At 43.5% G+C, this 20,508-nt stretch overlaps 1 protein-coding gene across 4 annotated transcripts in view; it reads left to right on the top strand.

Moving 5' to 3' along the window:
- Positions 1–20,508, top strand: part of TIAM1 (TIAM Rac1 associated GEF 1) — a 119,757-nt gene that overhangs the window by 61,494 nt on the left and 37,755 nt on the right. For 3 of the 4 annotated variants that reach the window (XM_086631681.1, XM_086631706.1, XM_086631688.1), the window contains 6 exons: positions 76–261; positions 2,692–2,838; positions 4,951–5,025; positions 6,076–6,246; positions 12,069–12,173; positions 16,012–16,093. In XM_086631681.1, the coding sequence (XP_086487807.1) occupies positions 76–261; positions 2,692–2,838; positions 4,951–5,025; positions 6,076–6,246; positions 12,069–12,173; positions 16,012–16,093 (766 nt within the window). The remainder of the gene's footprint in view (positions 1–75; positions 262–2,691; positions 2,839–4,950; positions 5,026–6,075; positions 6,247–12,068; positions 12,174–16,011; positions 16,094–20,508) is intronic. The other variant, XM_086631697.1, reaches the window with a different exon arrangement.

The following is a 20,508-nucleotide window of genomic DNA, read 5'->3' as shown; positions in this document are numbered from 1 at the left end:
CTCAAGGTATTTACCACTCTGTTCTTCCTCCTCTCCCCTTTTCTTCTCACGTGTCTCAATCTTCACTGTACACAGATCTTCGTTTGGGAACAAAATCTTGAACAGTTCCAAATGGACCTATTTCGATACCGCTGTTATTTGGCTAGTCTCCAAGGAGGGGAGCTCCCAAACCCTAAGAGACTGCTTGCTTTTGCCAGCCGTCCAACGAAAGTTGTGATGGGCCGTCTTGGAATCTTTTCAGTCTCGTCGTTTCACGCTCTGGTAAGTTTGAACAGAGGCCAGGGGTCATCTCTGCCAACCTGCAAATTGCTTTACCTGTGCAATGCAGAGATCACATTCACAAACAGCAGTCTGTGCCTGGGGGGTGAGGCCCTTACCTTAGCATGCAGAATATTCTGCTTCCTGGAAGGGGTGTGTGTCCTGGATACAGATTAAAAAGCAGATGATTGCAAGCTACGGCCTTATGGAAGTGGAAGAACCATATTTTTCCTAAATGTGTGATTTTGAATTTCTAGATCTGCTTTCTATAAACAGAGCCTCTTTTTACAAGAACAGGCTCATCTCTGATGTCCGTGTACATGGGCTTGATCCAAAAGACCTGTGAAGTCAATGGGAGTCTTGCTGAGGCCCTCAGCTCGTGTTGGCTTAGACCTGCTCAGGCATGACTTGCTTTCTACCATATGGATGAAGCTACTGACCAATTAGTCTGATATCCGGTCTCCAGTGATCAACATCTGATGCTCCGCAAGGGAGGGGAAATGTTCTTCTCTGCTACTTGCAGTGTGGCAAATAATGTTTACAATGGTTGTTTAAAGTTAAATAATGTAACAACCCAGTTCTTAAAAGTATAGGGAAATGTATTGCAAAGTGGTGGGTTTTTAATGAATTTAGATCAAGTTCCTGTAGTTTCAGCTTGGACTCCTGGAGCTTCACAGAAATAGCTGAGCTCCACTGTTGTCTTGTAGATGTCAGCTGTACCCTTCAATTGAATCCAGAGCTGTAATTCAGTCAGGGGCGTTTTTATTCTTTTATATATGAAAAGAGTAGTGTCATCATCCCGATGATTGCTAGTGGATTTATGTTTTTTTTTTTAAGTGCTGGGCTGTAATTTGCATTTGTGCTTATTTTTTTTGCATCTAGCAAAGCTCTGAGTGTTAGCCTGAAAAACAGTCTGCCTCTTCATGCTGGTGTCTCTCGAGAGCCAAGTGAAAAAAAAATGTTTTGAATATGTTGTGTTGGAAAAGACACGTGCTTTCTCTTCCTTTAAGCAAACTCTCGTGTCCTCCTTTGCCCTCAATAGCGTGGAGATGGTGCAGTGAGTCTCAGACTCGAGCTGGGTGCCGCATGGTGATAGCGTGGCATGCCTAGCTCTCCTGAAGATGTTCCTCAGTACATTAGTACAGGTGCCTCTGCACAAATGTCCCAGGTACAGCTAAGAAACATCTCACAAGTCCAGGCTGTGGGAATGGAGGCACTTGCAGTAGGGTTTAAGTTCTCCTTTGCCTTGATTTATCCACATTTCCCAAGGAGAGTCACTGTTACTCATACAGCGCCGGTTCCCTGGGTACACGAGCCAGCCTTCTGTTCGTTCCGTCTTTCTACGGGTTTTTGTATCTGCTGCACCCAAACAACCAGTTTCTCAGCTCCGTAGCTTGGGGCGTCACTCAGAGGTGCGGGTGTTCCTGCTGGGATTGCCAAATGACATTTTGCTAGTTTCGACTGTGGGAATCCAGTACAAAGGTGTTCCAGGAAGCATACGGCCAAGTCGGCAGGGCGGGTCTGTCCGTCTGTCTAGCTTCGCCTTGCGCTCCCGTTCATACCTGCCATCTCCTACCACTCCCTTTTTCGCAGGAGAGCAGCTCTCTCTCCTGAGGCCACCTCCACATGGGAAGTCTGCTTAAACATTGGCCTCAGAGGTGTATCTTCACCTCTGACTAATGTCGCACTGATTTCTACCAGAGCTTCCTCGTTTGGGAAATGCTCCCCAGATATCTGGTCTCAGTAAAGGCAAATATCTTTGCTCTGAAGGGGTTGCCACAGGCCATTTTTCAAGTATCCAAGCACTTAGCACTGCTCTAATCCAAAGGGTCATTTCAACTTCCTTTTTTCCTTCCTGTGTTTTGCTCACTCCTGCAAATGTTGCTATCTTTAAGGAAGTGCAGGTTTTAAATACCTTGTCCTATTTGCAAGCCTTTATCTGGCCTTGTAACAGTTATGAGTCAGTTCCAGGATGCCTGGAGTGCTTCCACAGGAAAGAGCAAAGAGAAAGACCAGGCTTTTCAGAAGCAACAGATAAGTTTGGAAATCTCAAGTTTCATGTGTCCGGCTTTGAAACCTTGTTAGAAAAAAAAAAAACCCAAACAAGAAAACCCCCAAACCTTTCACTGGTGCTGAAGCTTTGCTCTGTGGTGATTAGGCTGCTTCAAAATATCTCAGATTAAATGCCAAAAACCAAGGGGGTGGTAGTGCCCATTTTAATTTTTGATGTTTGACGTTGGAAGAAGGTAATTAAATTGCAGTGAGAAGGAAGTAGTCTGGCAGCATCACCATTGTTCCTGTTGCGAGTACACATTGTTGCCATAGTATTTGCCTCTTTTTTTCAAACCAGATTCCACTGTTTGTTAGATTATGTAAGCCACGGTGCGGTGGGATGCTGCGACCTTTGATTTTAAAACCATGTGGCATTGACAGGTGGCGGCTCGCACAGGGGAGTCTGGAGTGAGAAGAAGGACGCAGGCCATGTCCAGATCTGCCAGTAAACGGAGAAGCAGGTTTTCTTCTCTTTGGGGGCTGGATACTACCTCGAAGAAAAAGCAAGGGAGGCCAAGTATTAATCAGGTGAGTGTGTGGAAGTTTGTAATATTGTTATTTTCAAGGTTTATTTGTTAGCATGCAGAATGCAGCTCATGCAAAGAGTCACTTGCATCAAGCACTTACACATCCAGCCTTAACCTTGCCTGTTTAATCTTTCATGGTGCATAGTCATCTCATTCCACATCCTCTTCAAAAATCAGTGACTGTAATTACAGGTAAGTATACAGCAGCTCTTATCAAACACAGTTTGCAATTCACACCCTCTTTAGCTGAGCTGGTTGCATTTCTACTGTTGTTGCATTTCTGCTGCTTCTGCTTTTGCTGGAGGTACTTTCCCTAAACTCGGGAGTAACAAAGCAGCAGTGTAAAACAGATGCAGCTTTGGAAGGAAAAAAAAAATGCAGACGTGTTTGTTTCTTTAAATGAAAGTTACGAGTTTGTAGAATACTTTAAATGTAGCTGAGTTTGGAGAAAAGTTCCTGAAGTAACAAAAAGCTTTGCATTTAGTAGGGACAGTCCCTGTTTTGCTTCAGATTTTTAAAAAAGCAAAAACTGAAATGTTTACACCCAGTTGCTGCCCAGATCTTTCTCTAGAAAACGTGTTTCAGTGTGGTAGGAAGGTGCTTCCCTGTTATTCTTTCCAAACATCTCTAATTACAGCTTTCAATTTTTGAGAGCCATACCTCATCTAATTGCAGGAAACGTAGGTTTACTTTTCTTTCTCTTCTTTCATTTTTTGAGGGGAGAAAGGCATGGGACACGTGTTGTTCTGTGCCCTGTGATTTCTTCTTTCTTCTGTTAAAGCAGCAGTGGGTGTTTGTTTTGTTCAGCAGAGGATGAATGCTGCAAAATTGTTTAGCTTGTTTTTAGTGAGACATTAAAAGTTCACCAAATATTTAGTGACTGAGCAAAAGCTCAGGGGTTTGCTGGGAAGCAGCAGATGCCTCTGTGAGCGCATTCCTGATTCTTCATGCTGGAGCTGCGGCATCCCTGTTGCTTTGTACTTGTGTTCCCCAAATGAAGCACAATCTCTTGTCCTGAGCTAGGATCCTGCACGTGCTGTGTCTTCAGACCTGTTTTTTTTCTGAACTCACCCTTTTTTTTCTTTCAGTGGGGATAAATGCGTTCTTCACGCTTCCTCCTCCCACTCCCACCCTTACCCACCTCACTCCTCAATAAGCACAGGCGTGAAAAGGGATTTTGTTCCAGGTTAAAGAAAAGTCATACTGGAGAGAGTCAAAGAAAAAGTAAAGCTTTGAAAAAGTAAAGCTTTGAAAAAGTAGCAGGATGTCTAAATGTAGTGCCTGAACACATTTTCACTGCTCTTGTGTAGTAGTGTGCAAAGTATTGCCAAGTTGAGGCAGTAAACTATAAATCCCTAAAAGGCAGTGACCTTCTCCCATCCTGCATGGTCCCTGCTTCATTTTAGGTACAGAATAGTTAACAGTCAAACCCAGCAACTTGATCATAAAGCTGTGCTGATGTGGCGCTATAAAACTTAACTTTTCAGTTTTAATTATAAGCTTCTGCTGCAGTAACGACCCTGTTGGCCAGTCTGATGCAGTCCTGTGCTGATTTGGGGTGGATCCTTTAAATATTCCCATTCTGTCGTTCCTCCTGCATGGAGTCCTGTTGATTTTAGCTCTCTGGCTCATGCTGGGTTAACAGCTCTTGTTCCATTAGAGAAGGATTACACTGACTTGCCGTACGTGAATGTTCGCTAAGTACTTTTTGGAAACCAGTTTATTACAAAAAGAGCCGGAAGCGAAGCCCTTCTGATTTCTCAGGCTTAGCAGAGGTGGAGAGCATGATTTCTTCCACTTTACAGGTGGAGAAACTGAGCAGAAAAGTAGATAAAGTTTGTCCAGCTCCACAAAGTAAGTCGGTGACAGACCGCTAAGCAGAACTGGCCTCTAATCTTTCAGCATGGTGCCCTGTCACCAGCTTGTCCTTCACCCTCCCTTCCTTTTTAACAAGCTGATATTTTCCTTTTCTGTATTTTGAGATGAATGTTTTTATTTTTAAGTTTGATTTCCATGCTAGATGTTAAATACACTGTTCTCCCCTTAGCGTGTGCTGCAGACGGCACAGAGGCGCATTCATGTTCTAAAGCAGAGTTGCTCTATTGTTCCTCAGGTGTTTGGTGAAGGAGTTGATTCAGTAAAGAAATCTCTCGAAGGAATCTTTGACGATACGGTCCCAGATGGCAAGGTAAAACATCAGCTCTCCAGCTCCCTCCTTCCTCCCCTGTTTGCAGCCAGCCTAAATGCAGCATAGACTCTGGGACATGAGAGGGGATGTGGAACCCGTGGGAGAGAAGAGGACCCCCTGCACGCTGTAGGGCTGGTAGCTGCTCTGGGAGGGTTTGAGCTGGTTGCCCACTAACAAGAGGGCTTGTTGCCTGTGGATCCCAAGCACAGCTGGAGGTGCCAGACCTGGAGGGGTGTTAGCACTGCACGTCAGGGAAACGCCTGCCCACAGGAGAGCCTGGGTGCCACTGGTTCTGGAAAATGACTCCTTGTGGTGGCCATATGGGGTTTTCATAATTTAAGGCTGGAGCAACTATGAAGCGCAGGGCTTTCTCTGTTTTGTTCTCATGCGCTTCTGTGAGCTTCTTCTTTTGCAGCCACAATTACAACTGCTTTCTCTTTCCCCAGAGAAGGTGAGCTATAAAACAGCATTGAGAACGTGCTGAGAGGCACATTCTGCATGTAGTGAATATGAGTTTAGCTGCGCGAGCCCACTTGCAGCAAATAGGAATTCTGCAGCTCCATCGCTTCCTGGGGATTTATAGCTTGGAGTGCAACTTGGATGTATAAAAGACAGTAAATTCAAAATAAATGCCAAGATTTGTTATTTTGCCATTTTTAGGTACAAGTACTGTAGCACCTACAACAGTTGTGTTGGCCTTGTACTGGTTTACCAGGAAACACAGTGCATTTAAGTTTTATTTTAATCTCTTTATATCACTGTTGTTTTTTGTTGCATTCCTAGCATTCCCGATAGCTATAGGTGAAATCCCAGGAAAAGCACATTGCACCAGTGTAGCTGTGTGGGTGGCTTGGGAAGGCACACTTTATACTGCTCAGGTAAAACTGCAAAGTTTCCTGTTCAGACAAGCCTTCAATCTAGGCTTGTGAATAAAACAACTTCACAGTAAGAGGGATTTTTGATACAGATTTAATGTTCCTTACACTTGTTATTGATGAAGAGGGTGATCGTATTTGGCTGGTAGATTCATAATGGATTTTGTCTCTTTAGAGGGAGAAAGAAGTGGCACTGAGCAGTGTCCATCAGCACAATCCCGACTGTGATATTTGGGTTCATGAGTATTTTACGCCGTCTTGGTTCTGCCTGCCGAACAACCAGCCTGCTCTGACAGTCATACGTCCCGGGGACACCACACGAGATGTGCTGGAAATGATTTGCAAGGTAAAGGCTGCGAGTGTGCCCTGGAGCGGGGCGAAGTGTCTGCAACCCCGAGCCCTTCCGTTGAACCTCATAGTGACTTTCTCATATACCAGTGCTCAGACTGCACTGTCTTGGGGGATCAGTTGTATGTTAGATGAAAAACATTAGTTATACTGAAATTTTCATGCTAGCACCACACAAGAAAAAGTCCTACAGCTGGAGCTAAACCTGGCACGGGTATAGGGAGAGAAAGGCAGACTAGTTTTTGCCTTTTCCACTCTGGCTGCTGTGCATGAGCCTCTGAAGTGCCTTCACACCCTGCCTCTGCTGCCACCTCTCACATACCCACCCACCCGCTCCCCCTCTTCTGGAGACCAAGCTGTGTGCAGGACCCTTCTCCTCTCCCCATCTGCCCCCCAACATCCTGGCCCCCAGCCCACTTCCTTTCTCTGGATGCCCTATAGCGTGGTAGTGCAGTCACCCTGTCCTCGCCCGACCACCCCATCTCTGCCAAGCCCTCCTCCCCTGGCTCGTTCCCTCCTCCACCAGGCAAGTGGAGTGATCTTGATCTCACCCTTTCCCAGGTGCCAGGTTGTCCTGTTTCCATGTGCCATTCCTCCTTCCTTCCCCCTGCCGCTTCCTCCCCTCCGACTGGCGCGGGGGAGGATGACATGGAGAAAACAGCAGCACCAGGAGTAGGAGAAGGTGCCTGTGTTTGCTGTCTGCATTGCGGAGTCAGACTCACCTCGTGTAGGTGGCAGGAGGGAAGAGAGAGGAGAGCTTTTATCTGCGTTTGGGGAGGGGGTGGAAGAAAAAACACCTGGATTTCTTTGCCAGATGAAGTATCAGAGACATTTGGCCGTTAAAAAGAGTTATGTCTCAGTGGAGAAGTTGAAAGCTTTGACAAATTAAATACAAGTTTTCGGTTCTGGCAGCTACATAATGTGTGTTTTCTGCTAACCGGCTGACTGCAAGCTAGACCCAACTCGTGTCACGTGCTGTTCTGAAAAGTGAGTCCTCTTTCTGTACAACAACAACAGCAAAAGACAAGAAAACATTTATTACTGTGAAGAGCTTAACTTTGGGGACCTTTAGAACATGTTGCATGTGCTTCCAAAGAGAGGGAAGGTGAGAGAGAGGCATTTGTTTGCAATAATTATACAGCGTGCTCGTCCCTCTGCCAGGTGCGCTATTAAAGAGTGCTGCTGCTTATGAAAGCTCTTCATTGTATTCAGGAAAAGATGACATTTTTGGAGAGAGATATAATAGAGAAGCCGGATGACACATTATTAGTAATGATTTATTTTTAGGATTTATATTGTCCTTTGGGTACGAGTGATTAACTCCGTGAGCCAAATCCGTAGCTGGAGTAAACTGATGTAGCTCCACCGCTTTCAGTAGGTGCCTGCCGAGAATCTGGTCTCTCACTGTGTGTTTGATTGTTGTGGGTGGTGGTGTATAAGGAGAAGGGGAGATGGGTGAGTGTTTGTTTTTTGAAGAGCTATTATCTGTTTCTTTCCTTTCTGTAAGAGTTTTCAGTCTGGAAAACACTGATGGATGCCTTCTTTTCTGTAGCATTTAATAATCAATCTCTTTCTTCTGTCTCTTGCATTCAGCTCATTTTTTCCCCTTTAATATCTGATCCACATCATTTCACATCAGTTTGCCATCTGCCATCTGAGAACCAGTCAAGTTCTGGTACAGTAAACATTTCAAGATCTACATTTCATATAAACCTCTTCATGTTTGTAGATGTGGTTAAATCTATCTGTGCTATTAAACTGAGCTTGATTATTCTGTTGGAGAACATTAAGTGCACTCAAGTCATTGTAGAAAATGTGTTCTTATACTAACATTGCTGCTTGTTATTATACAGAGAGTTAGGTTTTGGAGGCTGCTTTGTGACACTTTTATGATTCAAGAATGGTGGGAGGAGAGTTTAAAGCATATTTTAAAGTGGTTTCTCGAAGATTTCTCCTAAGATTTAACTAATAACATCACTTGGAAGGCAGGAAAAGTCAGTGTATATGCATTAAATTGTTTCCTATGAATAGTACTGGTAAGTGTGAATGTGTGTATACATATTACTAATATTTGCATAATGCTATATCTTAAAATTGAGTAGAAACACACACACTTTACATGGATTTAGGCAGAGCCAGTGTGGAGAGAACAACCCTAAAAATCAAACATTGAAGACCATGTGGCGTTTAGTCTTTTGACTGAACTGGATAAAAAGCAAGAAGCGAAACAGGTTCTGTTTTCTCATGATTTGCGTTTTTCTAATAGACCTACTTGAGAGCCAAGAGGCAGATTTCCCCAGGGTCTCTAGGTCTGTGCTCAAAGTCTCGGAGAAGTTAGTTGAGCCTGATGCTCTATGGGCTTACGTTGATTTTGAGCTGGTGTTTTCCTACTGAAAAAGCTTGGGCCACACAAGTTCAAAGCTGGAGTAATACGGTGGGATGGCTGGTGTGTTCTGTGATGCTGTCACTTCAGCACTAATGAAGGTCTCCCCCACCAAGCTGAAAGAATATGCCCATTCCTCGCTTTAACTAGAAGGGAGCCGAAATGGATGAACAGTTCAGGTTGTGTGCTGACCTGCTACACCACATGGAGCCTGTGGAATCGGATCACACCCCAGGCTGTAAATTATCCTTCAAGAGCACGTTGGTTAAGCTGTTGGGTTGTGCTTTGAATTGGATTAGCTGCTTAATTTAGTCCAGACATAGCCAGAGTTATTAGGAGAGAAATAAATAAATCAAGAAGCTTATTTGGACTGCTAAAAGGTATTTTTGGTGGTCTCGAAAGGATATTAATATCATTAAAGCTGCCCTGATTCTGCTCCCACCTTCCTGCATGTGGATGCAGCTAGACCAGCAACAAAAAAAGTGTTAGTGGTATAGCTTTTAGGGCAGCCTGGCTATGTCAACTTTAAGAGGACCTTTCTCTTTCACTTCAGTAGAAAATCATGCCGCTGATTGAAACCGTTTATCTGATGTAAAATTTCGAGTTGACAAAGCCTTGCTGCAGCTATACAAATGTCTAAGTGGTGTGGCTCATGTGCTGCACCATCACAGCTTTAAGGATGACTCTCGTTGCCTGTCTTGGATGAGATTGCGATGTACTGGATGAGTGGCATCCACCTCAGCTGATGGTGCTTTTTGGAAGAAATGAGTGGCTCAAAAAATATGTGAGTTTTATCCAGTGACCTCTTTAGAGAATGCTGTGCTCTGGCATAATTGAGGGCTTCAGTGCAGCATTGCTCATCTTGCATTTGATCCCCTCCTGCTCTCCAAAATGGCCAGCACACATGATTTTCTCCCTGCAAAGATGGGTGTGAAAATGGAGGCGGCGTTGGTTGCCACCACCACGCTTGATGCAGTGCCCATATCAAAGCAGGCAGAAGCCCTGTCATTGACTGCTGGGATGGCAGATCAAGCCACAGCCTGCAGGGAAGGTTGCTCTTTTAAGATGCTATCATGGTACAGGCTGCAGGCAGGTGTGAGCGAACCCTGCCTCTGCCCCAGGGTGGGTGGTGGCTCTGAATTGGGGGTGGTGGGGTGCCCCTGGACCTGCGGGGAGCCCGAAGTGGCTGGGCATGGACTCCCTGCACCACCAGTGCAGCTAAGGCAGCTCCTGGCCTGCGCCCAACGGCTGGAGACCCCAGAATGGATAAAATTCAACAGGTTGTGATTTCTGCTGGTCTAGGGCAGGCTGGAAAGCATCTCTTTGGGTCTCCTCTGCAAGAGAAGGACCTTTGGAGTCGCTGTTGGAAGTGACACAAATACCCAGCTGCAGGCTAGGGCTCTCTCCCAACGCTGGGCTTTGGTCAATAACATGTAGCTTGTCAGCATAGGTCTGGCTGAGCAGCATGGCCTGACACTGTCTCAAATGCAGCACATATACGAGAACTTCGGCACAGGAGACCACAGGAAGGAAGGGAAGGATACACCGTGGTGACAGGAGGAGCCTGCCAGGGTGCCTGGCTCCTTTTTCTGCTGGTATGATTTTTCCATAGAATTTGCTTCCTGCTGACTTTGCTGCAAATGGCCCCAGTATTTCATGGACTTTCAAAAAGATTTGTCACAGACTTCTCCCTTCGGACATGGGGTGTGCAGTCTGTGGGTTTATGTCTCCTTTATATGTTTTTGTTTAATTGGTGTGCAAGGCGCTCTTCAGTTTGTGTCTAGAGACAGTAAACTAATCTAACCAGAAACTAGTCTAGGACTCCTCCGTATCATTTCTGAGCCATTAAAGCCAATTCTGCTTCCCATTAATTTCTGGGGTGTTGGTATGTGTATGTGTTTAAGAGAGAAAACTAGTGAAAATAGTCAGTAAACAATGAGAAAAGCATGCAAAATGCTTACCTTCTCCCCTTTTTTTCTTTTTTTCTTTTTTTTTTGATAAGCATCTCCTACATTCAGCTCTTTTTACTTTGGCCTTTGATAGATTTCACATTCCTTATTTAATTAACTAGGTATTTGTCCAGATTATGGAGGTTATCCTATTTCAGATACTCAATTTCATAGACAGATAATTTGGTCTTTGAATTGGACATATTTGAACATAGTGCTACGTAGATAGAGTGCAACAATAGATCTGTCTTTTTTTTTTTTCCTTCTTATTGGTAGCTCTTTTTTATTCATGTGCTAGTCTAGAGTTTCAAAAACATTCACTGTTCTCTGAGTATTTGCTGAAGGGTTTGCTAGGTCAGTGTGTGATCTTTTCCACGGGTCACTCGGTGTACGTTACTCATCATCTGTGCTGTGTGATCCGTCAGCTGAGTCCTGGTGTATCACCGTCTTGGCTTGAACTGGATAAGCGAGGCTTTAAAAAACATAATAAATAGGCAATGATGACATTCTTGCATGAACTTTCAGATGAGCCGTTGTTTTTAGTACAATCTAGGAAACTTTGGCAATTTGCTTGGATTAAATGAAAAGGCCAGTGTATAAAAGTATGTAATAATAGGATTTCAAAAGTGACAGGAGAATTTACCTCCTGTATTTGTGAATCACTTTGGGGTTTTTCATTAGCTTTAGTCAACAGTTGACGAACATTGAAAGTAACTTCTGAATGACATCCTTTGTGTTTATCATAATTCTAATGTGTTTTGATTACACACTGCATTAACCTCTGCTTAAATCAAGCTTATTAATCGTGCTGAGAAAAGGTCGTTAACATCTCCCAGACCAAATGCCGTATCCTCAGCTAATTATAACTAATTCATTAAAATGATGTGACCTGTTTCCACTGGGATGTAATCCAACTCTTGGCTTCTTTTAGCCTCATAAAAACAGTGTATCCAGAGCTGTTTTGAATTTGGAGGACATACAGATTTTTTTTTATATTAACCTTGCTTGAAATTTACCACATCATACTTACTCACCAAATTATGAAGATGCTAAAAAACCCAAAACAAACAGAAACAACTTTTCTGTTACATTTTCCTCTGTTAGCAGAACATTTATTTTCCTCCTTGTGATTTTAAATGCCCTTTGTATACAAAAGTATGCTCTGAGTCTTCTGCTGTAGTAGTGTTTGCTTATTTCTGCAATAGCATGGGATGGAGCAAAATTGCCAGATAAGCAGAACCGGAGAGGCTGCTTAGAGTACTAGCACTGCCCTTGACATCCGGGTCGGTGGTTAAATGAACACTTATTCCTGGGGAAAAGGAGGAGGTTCAGGTTCTTGTTCAGGTTAGGAGATTGTGAGCCTCTTGTGAAAGATGGTGCTGGGACATCCTCACCTTTTTCTCCCTGTGAATGTCAGGCTGTTTTCTAGGTACAGTTGATGAGAGCGGTTGCTTTTCTCTTCTAAAGCCTCTTCTCTTTTTCTTGCAGACACATCAGCTGGATCACTCTGCTCACTACCTGCGTCTTAAATTCCTGATTGAAAACCAGATTCGATTTTATGTACCAAAGCCAGAAGAGGATATCTATGAACTGGTAATGCTACCTACTGAGCAAAATTAAATGACACTTGGTAGGACACTATTAATTAGTGTTTATCTGACATTTGTAATATGCAGAGTTATGCTTTTTGACTTGCAATTATAGTGCTTTGCAGACCATAGCAAATTGGCCTACAGTAAAGTTATCTCTCCAGACATTTCATCTTGAGGAAAGAGTTGGTGTTTAGCTTATGTTTGTGCATGTGTCTGCCTGGAAGAAAGAACAGCCACAGGTAATATGTGAAAGTCACTAATATGTGAAAGTCACTGTAACATACATTTAAGCTTAACTTCTCTCAAGGTTGCCTTTTCCTGTTGTTCATATTGTCCTTGGTGGTTTTAAAGACATAGTCTTGAGGCCTGAGTATTTCTTGTTTGCATCACTTTGTCTGATTTTTGAAGAAGGAGGAAATGCACAAGTAGTTGGTTTTTTTTTGTTTGTTGTTTTTTTTTCCCTAAATAGGAAGGCAAACCTTGAGGTTAAAAAGCTCCAGAGTTATGTGAGAATATATTTTCCTAATTGCTTCAGTTGGATGTTTTCATATCATTCATCTCAGAAGCACACTTCAAAGGAATTTTGAAATGAGACATTAAAAAAAAGACCAAACAGAATTAGTGTCATGCTTTAACTCTATGATTTTACACATGCATGGCTGTAAAGCTTTTTAAAGCCCTTTACGTTGTTGGCTGTTTTATTTGCAAAAAGTAAAACTTTGCCAGTTATGGATGCTTTTGTTCATTTAGTAAAGAAGTTCTGGGGTTTGCTGCTAGTACTGTCAAGAAAAAAAAAAGAGTGAGAAAGTGCTAGTGGAGTACTAAGACTGGGAAGTGAAATATAGTTGGGAAAAATTAAAACTCAGAGGAGACAGATTTTAGCTTTCATTGCCTGGCAGGACTGTGATGACTTGCCTTATGTTGTGAGGATGCAGGACTGACATAGTCATCAGTTATTGTGTATTCTGAAAACCTGAAATTAAATCAAAATGCTACAGTCAGTGGGACTTTGTACATGCTGAAAGATTAAAATATAGATAAGTGCCGCAGGGCTGTATCTAATGTAGTAACACACATTAACACACATTTTTATGTTTGCTTGTGTGTGTGTGTGCTTGTTTCATGAGAAATTTGAGTTACTTTGTTTAGGTGTTTAATTAAATGATTCTGGTGCAGTATGATAAAACTAATGCCTCTATTTTTGTAGTCTCCTGAATAGCTGTTTATAGTGTTGTGTAATGTTGATGTGACCTTGCTAGAGGTATCTTCCATCTACTAAAATACTTCTATATGCATACATTGCTGCAGAAAAGGTAAACATAATTTCTTGGGATGATACTCCTTTTTCTTGCATAACATATCAGATGTATTTAAATAAGAAAGGGAGATTAAATATCTGTATTCCATTCCTCTCCAAAACATGAATGGTGATGCTTTGTGCTCTGATATAGTATTTCAAAAATTAATAAGCCCGGTTTATTATGTGTTAAAAATGTTACTGAGGTTTCAGGGGATAGTATTTAGCATTAGGTACTGAACCAGGCAGTTGTATTTTTAAGCACCTTTTATTGTAAACAAAGTGTTGGAGTGTTTTGGCTGAAGCTTGACATGCCAGACTTTTTACTTTGGGTAAGACGGCACTTTTAGATGAAAGCAGGAGACCAGAGGCCTCCCTGAAAATCTCGCAGGTAGGATGAGGCTGCAGTGAAGGCATTGGGGCTGCTGGAAAAGGTATCCCTGCGAAGCAGTGCTGGGACAAGACCAAAAAACGTAGGGGAAAAAAGGGCAAGGAAGAACAAGTCTTGAGGAAAAACAACAGCAATAATAGTAATAATATCCCAAAACTGCTATGAGAAACACTATGAGGGATTGGAGCAGCTCAAAGGGGCAGTGCTGCTGCTGTCAGGAAGAAATCCTGTCCTCGGGCACTCCTTGGTGCCTGGCAAACCCCCTGGGATGCTCCCGGTATTGCTATCAAACCTCTCTGTGCAGAGCCCTGGCCTCTGTGCTGGGTCTGGAGGAGGTTTCCCCCACAAGCCTGTGGTGCTCACAAGGCCGGCAGCTTCATGGAGTGAGCCACCATAGCCCAAATGTGCTGCCTGCCTTTGGTGTCGGGACAGTGGGTCCATGGGGCACGGAAATGCACGCAGCGCCTCAGGGCTGCTGTCGAACCAGCTCTCTGGTTTGGGCAGCTCAGCTGCAGTCTGTGCATCCCAGTTATTTGCCTCCCATTCTTGGTTCTTGCTTGAAAACAGCACTTTGGGATGCAGGCAGCAAGTGGCTCCTGTATCCCTGGGAAAGCTTGTCAGCCGGCCTCCCTGGTTCTGGTCCTGCACACTCAGTTTAGATGACTGCAGGGAGCAGACACAAGTTTTGTTCTGAAAATACTGCTATTTTCGCTCCTATTTTGGTTTCTCCACTTTTTAAAACCTGTGCTGAAATCTAGCTGAGATTTTTGTAAAAGTTGTTTGACTCTTTTTCAGGTTCTGAACAATACAGTCCTATGTTTGAAAACTGCATTTTAAAAATATTGCTAGCATGGCATCCTCATTTAATTTTACATTTTATTTTACTATATACAACCATTTAAATGGGTATATAACTGTTTTGTAATACCTAATATTTGCAGTTAGGTAGCTATGTAAGTGCTGATGTAAGCAAGAGATAAAATCATATTTTTATTAAGGAAGCCCTTTACTAATGAGTTACTCTTCTTTTTTTAAGAAATAGTTTGAATACTTCAGTCCAAACACTGATGTTATTTAGTTTCAAAGTGTTAATTATTGTCAAGTGCTTTTTTACACACTCGTATCGGCACGTAAACGAGATTAGTGTTTACCTGTGGGCTCTCATTCACCTGTGGGTATGATTTTTTCCAAAGACGAAAGGATGGTTTGTTATTTAAGTGCTGGCCTGTGCTGTGGACAAACCAGCTTCAAACCTGTGCTGAGCCAGAGGTTTCCAGTACGTCAAGGCTGCCTTACAAGGAGTAAGACAGGGCTGACTCCCAAAGATGCCAGCTCAGAGCCTCTAAATACCTGACTTTGTCTGGAAAAGCAGAGTTTCTCTGCCTCAGGTGGGGTGACAGGCCCCAGTACAAGCTCTTTTATTCAGAGCTTGGGGCAGGAGCCGGCGACAACAGCGAGCCACCCAAAACAGGAGGATGTAAGTGATTTAAAAGCAGAAAATGTGTGAGCAGTGGTGGAGAGGTGTAGCCCTGCTGAGGGGTTGCTTGGCTCCTGAAAGGCAGAGTGAATTGCACCTGTGTGCGTAGGCTTCTGGGTTATTACCTAGGTGTGAATTTGCGCTGGGATGAATTAACGTCCCAGGAAGGATGTTAACGACCATTTCAAAGAGTTGGGGGCTTTTCTTGGTACAAATAAACATAAACGTGTTATTCGTGCTAAGAAATCTGCTAACGAAATCCTTCCTTGTGATTTTAGTGCTGTTGAACGATTGAATTCCTGCAATGTCTTAATCAAAACAATTTAAAAACGTTAAATGATGACTACCAATAAAATACGAAAACAGGAATAGAAGCTGTGTTTCTTGTGCACTCAAAATGGTATTGACCGAGTGAAATAGATGTCGCCTTGCTTTTGTGATGGTGGTAGTAAAACACTGTTGCCTTCTCTTTGACTGTTCCTAGCAGTAAAGCTTAGTGACACTACAAATACATCTCACGCACACGGAGAAAAATTGTTTGATAAATAATGACCACAGTCCATTTCTTCTGCCTGTAATTAAAAAAATAAATAAATCATCTGTTCAGAATGATCACAGTTGATGTGTCCTGCCACAGTAACGTATTTTTGTGTTTGTTTTTTTTTTCTATTCAGCTGTACAAAGAAATAGAAATCTGTCAGAAAATTACACAGCACATTCAAATAGAGAAGTCTGATGCATCCTCTGATATTTATGGTGAGTATCTCCTTGATTTGTTTTTACTTTTCTACCAAGTCAATTCTAGTGCGTGCAAGTTCTTGCTTGCTATTCATTGATATAGCTGACAGGCCTGTTGAACACAATAATAAAAGCACATCTGATTCCTGTGCCGTCCACAGAAAGCTCACTCCCCTGCCCTGAAGCTGGACAGTTTTATTTGTGGTGCACTGAATGCTGTCTTTCTTGGTGCTCGAGCTGTAGGATGTGCAGGTCTTTGATGAGAACTACAGTGGCAGAAAGGACAAATGTTTTCTTGTTCTTGTAGTTTCTCGAAACACCACCTACGGAGGTTGTGCAACTGAGCGTTGGCGGAAAACAGCATCCTTTGCCAGTTGTCACATCTGACATGAATGCCTGCATCACGGTGTTCACAGGGGCCATGCAGTGGGGCTTGGGAGAGGGCTACCACCATAGCTTGCTGCTACTAGCAGATTCTCCCCCTCCTCATCCCATCTACCAAGCACGATGGCAGGGATAGTGCCAGGAGCATTGCTGTGGATACGAAGCATCTCAAGGCCTGCAGCTGGGCAGCTCTCCCAGGAGAAACTGCTTGGCCTCTTTCCCTGCCTGCCATGGGCACACAAGGTGGGTCCCTGCCTTGCACCGCTGTTCCCGAGGCTGGGGGAGCCTGGTCCTGGTGCACGCCTGGCCCCCGAGGATGCCCTGTGGACTCCAAGAGCCAGAAGCTGACACGTGATACACATATGTACATAAAATATAAACCAGAGGAAGTCCACCCTGTACAATCTCAGCAAAATCCCCAATCTTTACAATGGGGTGGTTGTATTTCTTAACTTCAAAGTATTTCAAGTTACAAACCTCCAGCCTGGTGAGTTTGCCCTTTGGTCTGGCAATTACAATTCTGTAGTGTATTTTAAAGTTATTTGTGCAACCTGCCCTGCGGGAAGCCAGTCTGCATCTTTTTACTGTTTATCTAAATATTCTGTTTTAATGACTAGAATAATTCTGAATCCCCAAACTGCTTACTATACAGCCGCAGGCCATTTGAATATTGAGCTCTGCTACAAAGCAGTGGTGCTGACTGCGATTTGAATATTGAAGGCCTAAGAGAGTAATATTAACCAGCACGGCGATGGCCCTAGGTTCAATAATTATGCCATGCCTGAAAGCACTGCAGGAGTTAGGGATATCGTGGCATTTTCTATTTCTTTCTTTTTCTTCTCTTTTTTTAAGTGATAGCTGGGAAAGACCGTGAAATGCACTGTCATGTCCTGTGAAATGAGATCAGCTGTGTGAGACATGGGATGTATCTGTTCAGTGGCTCCAGCCCTGCAGGGAGTGAATGCTAAATGCACCCCAAAAAAGCTGACTTTGTTCTCATTGAAAGAAAATGGCAAAACCTACCTTGAGTCTAAATGGCAGCAGAATTTCTGTAGTCTGTGTGTGTCTCACAGAAACAGTACTATGTGTTCACGCAGCGACAAGCATGTACTGAAACACATGCGTGTGGGGGTGCAGAAGTGAAGTGTTGATCCATTTTTGAGGAAGGCTGAGTTTCCTCCTGAGATCCTTTCCCATCCTGTGTGTTAGGTACATTTGAGTTTTTAGGGTTTTTGGTCTCTTTCCAGAATTAGCGTTGCCAATACATACTTTCACAATCCAGAGAGAAAGCTACAGCACATTCACAAGCTATGGCAACACGAACGAAGATCAGAGCTTTAAAATTTTGGCGTAGAATCTTTTTAACAGGGTTGATTAAGGGTTCTTGCTACTGGTTTTGTTTTGATAAAAACCTAAATCAGTAACGTGACCACACACTCTAAGCATCTAAGCACCTGCCTAAGTCTTGGTGTGAGTGGGGCTGCCTTTGAGATTGGTTCTCAGTCAACTGGGGAGCACTGGAGGCTCAGCCCTCCACAGGCATTTCGACACGTGCTGGGAACAGGGTCAGGAGCCAGTCCTGAAACCAAATGTCTAGAGCGCTAAGAGTCTTTTTATTCTGCTGATTACTTGTTTTTTCTGGGCAGCTTTATTCAACCCTCATACTGTTTGCCCATTTTAAAAGCATATATCCAAATTCCCTGTGTCTTGATTCCTTCAGAAGAACTGGAAGTCTTTATTTTGAAAATGGATGAGATTATGAAAATCATTAGTGACATTACCTGTTGCTGTTGCTAGTATTCCAGCTATAGCAATAATAATACTTGTAAATCACCTTGAATTTTTAAGATATTTCACAAGCAGCTATTCACTAATCCTGACAATGTAGACTTAGTGCTGTTATCTTCATTTAACAGACATGGTATCAGAGATAGGGAGGTGAAACGCTTTCACTAAGGGTGCAATTAGACAGGCCAGTTCAGCTCACTAGCCTGGCAGAACGGTAAGATAACAAAAGAAGTGAATAGCTGTCTGCAGGCTTTGCAAGAAGTTTTGGGCCAGCTAAGAGATCCTGGTGCTGGGAAGAGGGCAGAGCTGCCCCTTCAGGTGTTAGCAGGCCTTTGGAGCAGCTTTGCCATCATATCTGAGCACACCATGTGTTCAAGTGATGTGAAGAAGACGGAGCAGTGTTTCAGGGAAAGCTCACCTGGGAACATTTAGTAGTGTTTCTATGCCCACCAACGTGCCTGTGGTAAGAGGAGCTCCTGGAGTGTCTGGCCAGTATGTTGGAGCTTGCCAGCGTTAGATCTGTCAATGTGATACTGTTGCTGATGCCTGGGCACATACGTTCTTGCCTCTTTCACTGGTACCAGCCTCATTGCAAAGGTTGCGTGGGCAGGAATCAGGGTGCACCAGCAGTAAGAACCTATTGCTTCCAGCTCCTGTATGTGTGCAGGAACATACTGCTTTTTTGTTAGCAACTGTCTATCTCAAGGGGCAGAGGTAATTTTCTGGAGGCGGATTTGTTCAGGTATTGTGCTGGTTTGGTGAGGCCATGTGCACTCATAGATGTAGACTTTTGTCCTCCTGTCATCAAAACTTTGCAGTGAAGAAAAGGCTCTGTCTGGGTCACCACCCATCTGTTCACACCTGTGTTTCAGAGTCCATGCACAATTTGATAATAATCTTTTTGGCAGTGATGCCAGCTTATGCAATTGCTGTCTCTTCCACCCACTCCTGCCCTTCCTCTCATGCAATGCTAGTACACGTGTTTGTGTGGAGCACCTGCAGAATTCAGCCAGATGGAAACTGTACATTCATACTGTATATGTGTATATACAAACTATACATGCATAGAATGATAGAATCATAGAATGGTTTGGGTTGGAAGGGACCTTTAAAGGTCATCTAGTCCAGCCCCCCTGCAGTGAGCAGGGACATCTTCAACTGGATCAGGTTGCTCAGAGCCCTGTCTAGCCGGGCCTTGAATGTTTCCAGGGATGGGGCATCTACCACCTCTCTGGGCAACCTGTTCCTGTGTTTCACCACCCTCATCATAAAAAATTTCTTCCTTCCATCTAGTCTAAACCTACCTTCTTTTAGTTTAAAATCATTACCCCATGGCATACATGTTTACACATGTATGCATATATGCAAGTGTGTATATACATATATCTACACACACACACACGCACTCACACACTTGACTGAGGTATCTCCCATCTGGATGAGTTCTCTGCTCTGCTTTACTGCATGACAGTGAAAGCACTGGCACCAGCACTGCAGTGGGACAGGAATGCTGCTTCAGATTGATCCAGCCACATCACTACTGTGGAAATGAAATGGTTTATCTGCACCTGAGGTATGGTCACGTACCCTGTCTGCAGAGGGGTTAAGTGCTTTTGTGAGATGACCATTTCAAGGCTGTTGCCAATTGCCTGTCTCTTGAAGGTGATGACAACCCACGTAATTGCTCTTTATACCTGTTCCGCTCTGGATTTTTTTTTTAATGATAACTGAATTAAAAAGCAACTACACCTTCCCTTAGCCCTGACAGATTGGAGGAGGCAGAGGTCTTCTAATGGAGGAGAATGGGAGCTTGAGATTGCTTGAACGTGCTAATCTCTTCACAGTTAGCCATGGTGAGAACTTGAGATGCAGCTCAGCCTTATTTTAAGTGTATGGTAGTTGGCTGCAAAACAGCATTTCAGTTGCAAAAGAGTGATGGTATTAGTAACTGGTAATTTGTGCTGCCTCGAACTGCAGTCTTGGACATGCTCCACTGTGCTTCTGGTTAAGGGTTTTCCAGGTAGACTTTGCAGTGATGTCAACCAATAGCTACTATTTTTTTACAGCTGCTCTTTTGGTTAGTCCAAAGCTTTTTCTCTCTGCCAAAGTTGGTGTGTTGAGTGAGCTTCACAAATTTCATTTTACTCAGACTGAGGAGCTCACGTGCAGATTCCAAGTAGCTCAGTGAGTCACAAAGGGCCATATGCTCCTCGCTTCTAGGCTGCCACATTCTTCCCTCTCCTTTATTTTTTTTAAATGAT

This window comes from Tauraco erythrolophus, chromosome 1, assembly GCF_009769465.1.
Source record: "Tauraco erythrolophus isolate bTauEry1 chromosome 1, bTauEry1.pri, whole genome shotgun sequence".
NCBI classification, from domain to species: domain Eukaryota; kingdom Metazoa; phylum Chordata; class Aves; order Musophagiformes; family Musophagidae; genus Tauraco; species Tauraco erythrolophus.
The sequence above is the reverse complement of the archived record's forward strand: the minus strand, read 5'-3'. Positions and strand labels throughout refer to the sequence as shown.